Source organism: Lichenostomus cassidix, chromosome 1 (assembly GCF_008360975.1).
Source record: "Lichenostomus cassidix isolate B80296 chromosome 1, HeHo_3.0, whole genome shotgun sequence".
NCBI lineage: Eukaryota > Metazoa > Chordata > Aves > Passeriformes > Meliphagidae > Lichenostomus > Lichenostomus cassidix.
In genome coordinates, this window is record NC_139479.1 from 7718684 (window position 1) to 7725978 (window position 7295).

The 7295-nt window shown below is 55.0% G+C and overlaps 1 protein-coding gene across 4 annotated transcripts; it reads right to left on the bottom strand.

Annotated features, from left to right (window-relative positions):
• MID1IP1 (MID1 interacting protein 1) lies at positions 1-2028 on the bottom strand. 4 transcript variants are annotated; one of them, XM_085049141.1, is made up of 2 exons: positions 1619-2028; positions 1-1243 (listed from the first exon to the last, which is right to left on the bottom strand). In XM_085049141.1, exon 2 carries the CDS (start codon positions 1084-1086, stop codon positions 592-594), a length of 495 nt encoding a protein of 164 aa, XP_084905267.1. In that variant the 5' UTR covers positions 1087-1243; positions 1619-2028; the 3' UTR covers positions 1-591. The 4 variants fall into 4 exon arrangements, with proteins under 4 accessions (XP_084905267.1, XP_084905285.1, XP_084905257.1 ...); XM_085049159.1 differs by having other exon boundaries at positions 1-1246; XM_085049131.1 differs by having other exon boundaries at positions 1433-2028.
• Positions 2029-7295: the final 5267 nt, after the last annotated feature.

Here is a 7295-nt window from a genome sequence, read left to right on the forward strand (position 1 = left end):
TTCCAGATGTTAAAAATATCATTTAATTAAAGAAAGATAAATCATACCAAAACTTTAGGTCACTCTTAGTTAATACATTTGCATTTATTTTAGAATATACTCTACATCTGAGTAAAAAAGTTTTAAATAAATTCCAGTACATGTACAACCGTGGGACCCGCCATCTCTCCCACAACAGGGGGATGCTCCTTAGCTCACTGGGTTCCCTCCGGGGTAACAGATGCAATTTTGTGCCAGTTTCGTTATGTTCATCGGCTTGAGCAGAGCCTCCTTATCAGCCAGCAATGCCACCACCTCGTACACGTACGGGTTCAGCCTCCCTGCCCGGGCAGGCGCAGCAACCTCTCGCCCCGGACCGTACAATGAAGAAAACACGGAGGGGGTCAAAATAATTAATAAACTAGTATTGATTAATTTACATCTCTTTCTCTCACTTGTGCGTTGGTAGAAAACCTGCCGCAGTCCTGGGAGCGCGCAGGGAAGCCTCGGCCCGGGGCGCTGCCCTCGGCCACCGCAGCAGCGGCAGCGCCGGGGCAAGGACGCGCCGCTCCCGCCGGGTCGGGAGCCCCTTCCCCCGCTCCCCCCCGGCGCTCACTGCCCCCAGCTGCTGACGCCGATCTCCTGCTTGTATCTGTTGGTGAGGACGTTGGCCTTGCGGGTGAGCTTGGAGAGGACCGAGTGGAGTCCGCTGAGGTGGTAGTGGAACTGCTGCTCCAGGTCCTCCTCCCCCTCGCTCTCCTCGGCGGGCCCGCCGCCCAGCTTGTCCTTCTTGCGGGCGGCCTCCTCGCCCGCCGGCGGCTGCACCACGCCCCACTCGATGTCGTTGCGGATGGACTTGAGCAGCATGTAGTGGCTGTACATGTCCCTGCGGGAGAAGTAGGCGCCGGGGTCGCCGGGCGGCAGGTCAGCATCCCGGGGTGGGCACACGGCGCCCGCCGCGTCCAGCTCCTCCAGCAGCAGCGGCACGTCGCGCAGAAGGCTGGGCACCATCACCGTCTGGTCCATGTTGTTGACGGCGCCGATGAAGCGGTTCATGGCGTTGAAGAGGGAGTACTTCTGGCTGTACGAGTCGCAGATCTGCATCATGCTGGCGGTCGGGCGGGCGTGCTCGGCGAGGCGGCTAGGACCGGACCGGACCGCGGGGCTTCTCCGGCAGCGACCTCTTCCTCCTCCTCCTCCGCGCTAGCGGCACCGGCCGCCCTCCGCCGCGGGCTGGGCTCGGCGGCTGCTGGCGATCAGAGTCCTGCTGGGAGGCGGTGGCGGAGGCGCCGGGGTTAGGGGCTGCTCTCCCTCCCTCTGTCCCTCCTCCCTCCCCCAGCCCGCCTTCCCGTCCCCTCCCGCCAGCGCCCTCTCCTCCTCCCCCGCCACCGCCGCCTTTATCCCCAAGCCCGTGTCCTTCCTTCAGCCTTCCCCTGCCCGTGCCTTCGCTCACCCTGCACTCCTCCGCCTGCGCCGCTGCAGCCGCCGCCGCTCCCCGCCGTACAAAACGAGGCAAAACGCAAAACTCCTCCCGGGAGCCACGCGTGAGGGGTGGCCGAGGGGATGGCAGCCCCGCACCGCACCAGTAAATTAAAATTCAAGCGGTCCCCAGCCGCCGTGCCGCGGAGAAGGAACCCACCGTGGTCCGGAGCTGCTCCCCGCCGCCCGTGGCCGCGCTCCCATCCCCGGCGCCGTATTTATAGCGCTATCATACACCAAGGTGTTCCCCAGTGCCACCCCCCGCGCCGCCACGCCAGATAAAGGCGGCGGGCGGCGGCCGCGCCAACTCCGCCTCTCGCCCTCGCTGGGGGAGGGCGCCGGGAGCAGAGCCGCACCGCGGGCATCCCGAGGGGGCCGGGCCGGGCCGCGGGGGCTGGGCGCTGGCGGCACGAACTGAGGGGCTGAGTCCCCAGGGGAGCCGTTCCAGTGCGGCGGCGGCTGCCTCCCCCCGCAACCCTTGGACAAGGCAGGGCGGCCGCAGACGCTGCCGAGCGCCGGTCCCGCCCCGGGCGGGGGTCGCGGCGAGGGGCACCGTGACAGAGCAGCGCCGCGAAACCTCCCGCCATGCCGGGCGGAGGAGCTGCGGGCGGGGCGGCGCCGGGGCGGGGCGGGGCGAGTGCCTGACAGATGATTGACAGCCCGTGCCGCGGGGACACGCGGGCCCCGCGTGCTGCCCGCGTTCTCCCGGCCCGCCCATTGGCTGCCGGCCGCGCGGCGAGCGTGACAGCGGCTCCGCCCCCAGCGCGCCGCGTGCCCCAGCGCCAGTTGGAGCGGGCGGGCGGCCGGGCGGGGAGGGCTCGCGGTGCCGGGCCAGCCTCACGTCGCCGCCTCCCAGCACCGCGCCGAGAGCCGCGGCTCCCCCGCTACCCTCCCGCGCCGTGCCAGCCCGGGGGCGCGGGGGCAGCTCGGGCAGCCTCTGGGCATCCTTTGGGCAGCCTTTGTCTGTGTCCCGGCGCTGCGCGGGGCGGCCGGCATCACCCCACAGCCTCACCTCCGGGCCCAGCCAATCGGCGCGCCACCCCGCCGCACCCCGCCAATCAGCGAGCTCCGGCAGCAGCCAATCGGAAACAAGAGCCCCCCTTCCGTACGCCCCCGCCCTGGTAACAGTCGGGCTGGCCGCGAGCGCCGCCGCGGGTCACGTGGGGCCGAGCGGCGCGGGATGGGGGGGCGGTTGCCATGGCAACGGCGGGAGCATCACCCGGCGGCGCCGCGGCGGGCGGAGCGGCTGCGCGTTCCCGTGCCCGGCTGCGCGTTCCCGCTCGGCTGCGCGTTCCCGTGCCCGGCTGCGCCTCTCCCGCCACACCGGGGGCCGGCGATGCGCACGGGCGAGTAGCCCGGTCTGAGAGGGACTCCGCACCCTGCCCCAGCCCGCACGCCTGCCCGCAGCGGCGGCTCGGCCTCCCGCCCTGCTCCCCACAGCCTCTGGTCCCCGGTAGCCGCCAGGCCGTGGCTGGAAGGCAGGAGGCTGGTTCCCTGCGTGACAAACCGTCTCTGAGAGGGATGGGACTGCGGGCAGCTCGTGCGCTGCGAATACTTGCCGTTAAGCAGAAGCCAGAGATACGGGCTGGTATAAAATTACGAGCTGTTCGCAGATAATTCACTGTGGGGAAAAAAAAAGAAATAATCTCACCAGGCCAGAAAATTGGCCACGACTTATATTTGCATCTTTATGTAGACGCAGTGTGTCGTTAATAGACCATTAACAGTTTTGCTGCCTTTAATTGAAATACAGCCTGCACTGAACATTCAATAAATTGGGAAAAGCACTAAATCTTTAGAAACAAGGGGAATTGGTTTATTGTCCAACATTCCAAATTAAAACAATTAAACATTTGAACAAATTAAAAGTGAAGTCTTTACCTGAGGTTACAACATACTGGCTGAGGAGGAAGAGGAGTTGGCAGAAACAACCCAGCTTAGAACTGCAAAGAGGGGGAAGTACCTGAGTCTTCAGTGTGATGATATTATACAAACTATGGCCTGAGCATTAAATAATTTTCACCCACACCTGTCTTGTTTCTCAAAAGGTATAGCCACACATTCTGCTTCCAGCCTGGCTTTAAATGTTTCCTTATTTTAGTGAGGCATGTGCCTCACCCCTTAGGCTGAGACAGATCATATTCAAGTCAAACTTAGCAACATAAGGCAACTGGCTTTTAGATTTTTTTATTTTATTTTTTATTTCCTTATGTTCTGATCTGGTTTGATATGCAGCAGAAATGTCTCTGGTACATATAATGTGTTTCATGAACACAGGCCTGGGTAGGTTTGATTGCTCTTTGGTTAGAAAAAAAAGAAAGAGAACATACTCCATATTCCAGTGGTATGTAATTGACATGGCTCTCATGACGAGAGAAAAAGAGATGGTACTTTTTCCACTCCTCTTGAGAAAAGATGATCCCATTTAAGGCAAAAACTTTTTTATGCAAGTGGCATTTGTTTGAAATGTGTCCTCTTCAGAATGATCTGGTTATCGTGGTCATGCAGGGCCTGGAAGGCGAATCAGCTGGATCCCCTTATCGTGCCCTGAGCAATGAGGAAATTTGCATGTTCACTATCTGGCAGTCCAAGAAGGTGCAAACGTTTACCTTTGCCCAGCACTGTCTCCTGGATAAGGAGACCAACATGACAACATGCAACAGTAGTCTTTATCCAGCACCTCAGCTGGATGGAGCACGCCTGATGTACAAGCCTAGTTGTGTGGGGATGAAAACATTTCTGCTCAAATGAACTTGGAACTACTATTCAAGAAAACAGGAGTCACATAAAAGTTACTATATTCACTAAAACTTTTAATTTTTTCTGAAGGGAATGAGAGCTAGTGGTGTTCAGCCCTTTCTGGACAAGAGCCTTCTTTCTCCTTCATGAAGAAGAACAGGGACGAACTATAGCTGTTACTATTTAGCTGTTCCTGTCACTGAGCTATTAATGGCATTAACTGTTTGACTGAGCTGTAAACCAGTCTTTAGCCCCAGGAGCACCGGGGTTAATGCTACAAAGGTTAGCAATAGGAGCAGAGCTGCTACTGGCCTGTCTGCTCTGGCAACATTAGCAGCTGTGCAGTGTTTTTCAAGTAAAGACAGATGATTCTGTCATCTTGCGTGGGTTTTCATACCATTTGCAAGGCCTATCTAATTTCTCTGTTCAGTGGCAACAGGATAACAAACAGTCTTTGTTCACAGTTTTCCCAAGACACGTGCTGGCACGAGAGAGGTGCCACTGGCACGCTGCAGACCAGAAATGGCTACACTTTGGTGGCTAGGAAGTTGTTCTGCTGCACAGTGTTTGCAAAATAAGATGAGATCTTGTGCGGGCAATAAGTGATAAATATGTGCAAATATTTAGTGTTGCATTCTGCAGCCTGGGAACACCATTTGGACCAGCCTTGTAAGGACAGCATCTCCTGGGAATTTCACTTCCTCTCGTAGTCTGTTGTCAATGTGACATGGCAGATTAGAGTTCAGCCTTGGAAACTGCGAGTTGTTTCCTTCTATTCCTATTTGACATACATTTTTGCTCAAACTTGTGAACTGCTCCCATCATTTTGGGAGGCAGTACAGATGCACGCATTTAACACTTCTTTCTGTTTCTGAAACTGAGTCCAGTTGTACCAAGCACTGAACTGAAGAAACCCGTCATTCCTCATCCAGAAGGAATGTATGTAAATTTATCATCTTAATTGATGCCTCTCCATGAGGTTCATATAATCAGCCCTTGTAGCTTAACGTGCTAATGAACAGGGTAAGTAGAAATCTAATATATTAAAGGAATGCAGACCAATTTGTCTGAGCCCTGCTGAGACCTGCAGTGTAAGTTTTGCAAGGATTTACTCATCTTTCTCCTGTCTTTCACTTAGCTGCCTTTTACTCCTCTTTCTGTTGGTCCTCTGTGAGCAGAGTGATTCTCAAAGTGCACCAGGAGGCTCTGTGAGGATGTGCAGAGGGGTCAGGAAGATGTTTGGAGAAGGCAGTGATGATGGTAAATCCCCTTTCCCTCTGGCACACACGCAGATCTGCACAAGATCTGCACTGCCAGGCACAGCACGAGAGTTCTGCGTCGTCACATCCTGGCACAGAGCAGCAGTGCTTCATGTGCCTGGTGAAAAGTGTGGGATCCACTGGGAGCTCTGCTGGCAGTGGGATCAGGGAGCAGTGCTGGGCAGGTAGGTGGCTGTCTCAGGCAGCTGAGCTCTTGTGAAGCCCCTCTGAGCTGCCTGGCTGCAGTTTGCACCCAGGTCTCTCCAGGCCTGTCAAGTCCTTGCTTCCTCAGCTTTCCTTGAAATCGTTTCACATACAGTTTCAATCTGTTTGCCAGTTAGTGTGTATTTTCAGGGCCTGGGATCAGCTAGTTAGCACTGTGAGATCGAAACAGGCTGAATCCTCTTCCTCCTTAAAGGAGACGGTGGGATAAATGATGCTACAGATTATTCTCATGGTTTGTGCGTCGCATCCTCTCCTCTATCTCTTGCCAGCCTCATCCATCTTCCCTGGAAGCTGGTCTGAGCAGGCACTGCAGTGTGCAGTGCCCAGGACAGCAGCGGCCCTTTTCAAATGGCTCCTTAGTGCTGCCATAATAAGCCTGATAAATAAAACATGGCTTGCAGACACGGATTTACTGGAGAGGGCTAAGGGGGCTGTAGCTCCCTCATTAGTATCTCCCGGTGCAGCATGTGTGCTCCTCATTATGTGGCACAGTGGCGGTTGTCTAGTCATCCATGATGAGGCTGCAGCCACTCCAAGGATGCACCAGGGATCCCAGGGATTCTTCTTTTTTTTTTTCCCTTTTTTTTTTTCTCCTGTGTTAATAATAGGAATTTAGAAAAAAACAAAAAGAGCTTGAATATGAAGAGGATGAATGGGACAAGATTGCAACTGGGTCTGATTTTTTCTCCCTTGCATCTCTGTAAGTCACCAGAAACGCAGAGAAATCTGTATAGATGTGCAAATATGGAATTGGCATGAGCAGGATCGAGACCTCTGTACTGCACTAACTCTTATTTTGGGGAGCTTTGTTTTGTTAATTTTTAAATGCTGCTCATAAACTTGTGGCCAAAGTATAAACTTTATAATCTCCCTCACATTTTTTGCCTTCTGTTCAAGGGAAAAGAAGCAATTTGGCTGCCTTCAAGTCCCTCAAAGCTGGGGAGTCAGGAATCTGGGTTAATCTGAGCAGGGTTTGTGGAGGTTTGATCCAGCTTTTCTTTCTGGCCATCGCTTAAATCCCTCCTACCTCCCGCATACGAGTTACAACTGCATCATCTTAGTAACCCTGTGACCAAGAGGCATGAGAGTCTCCTCTGAGACTGTAATCTCACTCTAAACAGCTCTCTGGCGGGTGCTCGTGAGTGGCGATACATCATGCAATTTTCTCCTTTAGAGGCTTGCGGTGTCATCTCCACCGTGCTCCCTGCCCTGCCTGGCCAGTGCCGGTGAGCCAGAGACCAGGGCCAGCCTGGGAGCGTGTCCCTGGCACAGCTCTACATGGCTGGGGTGTGCATGGGGTCATGAACAGTGTTAGCAACGTCTACCCCTTCCTCTTTGCCTCTCGACCATGCTCTGGCAGGAAAAAAACCTGTTCAGGATGGCAGGAGACTTTAGTGGTGTAGCAAAGTAATCCTCAATAAGCTCAGGACTTTTCTGTAATGGTATTTAATATGCAGATAGTCAAACGAATGCCACCGTGATATACTTTTATGGACAAATATTATATATTAAGCCCTGATTTATACATTTGAGCGTAATACCTGGGGCTCTGAGGAGAGCCTTTAATCTCTGTCAGCGAGGCAGCACGCATGCTAAAGCGCCGAGTAAATCTGC

Coding starts and splice junctions, on each gene's coding strand:
- MID1IP1 (XM_085049141.1), bottom strand. CDS start 1,086: ATGATGCAGATCTGCGACTCGTACAGCCAGAAGTACTCCCTCTTCAAC.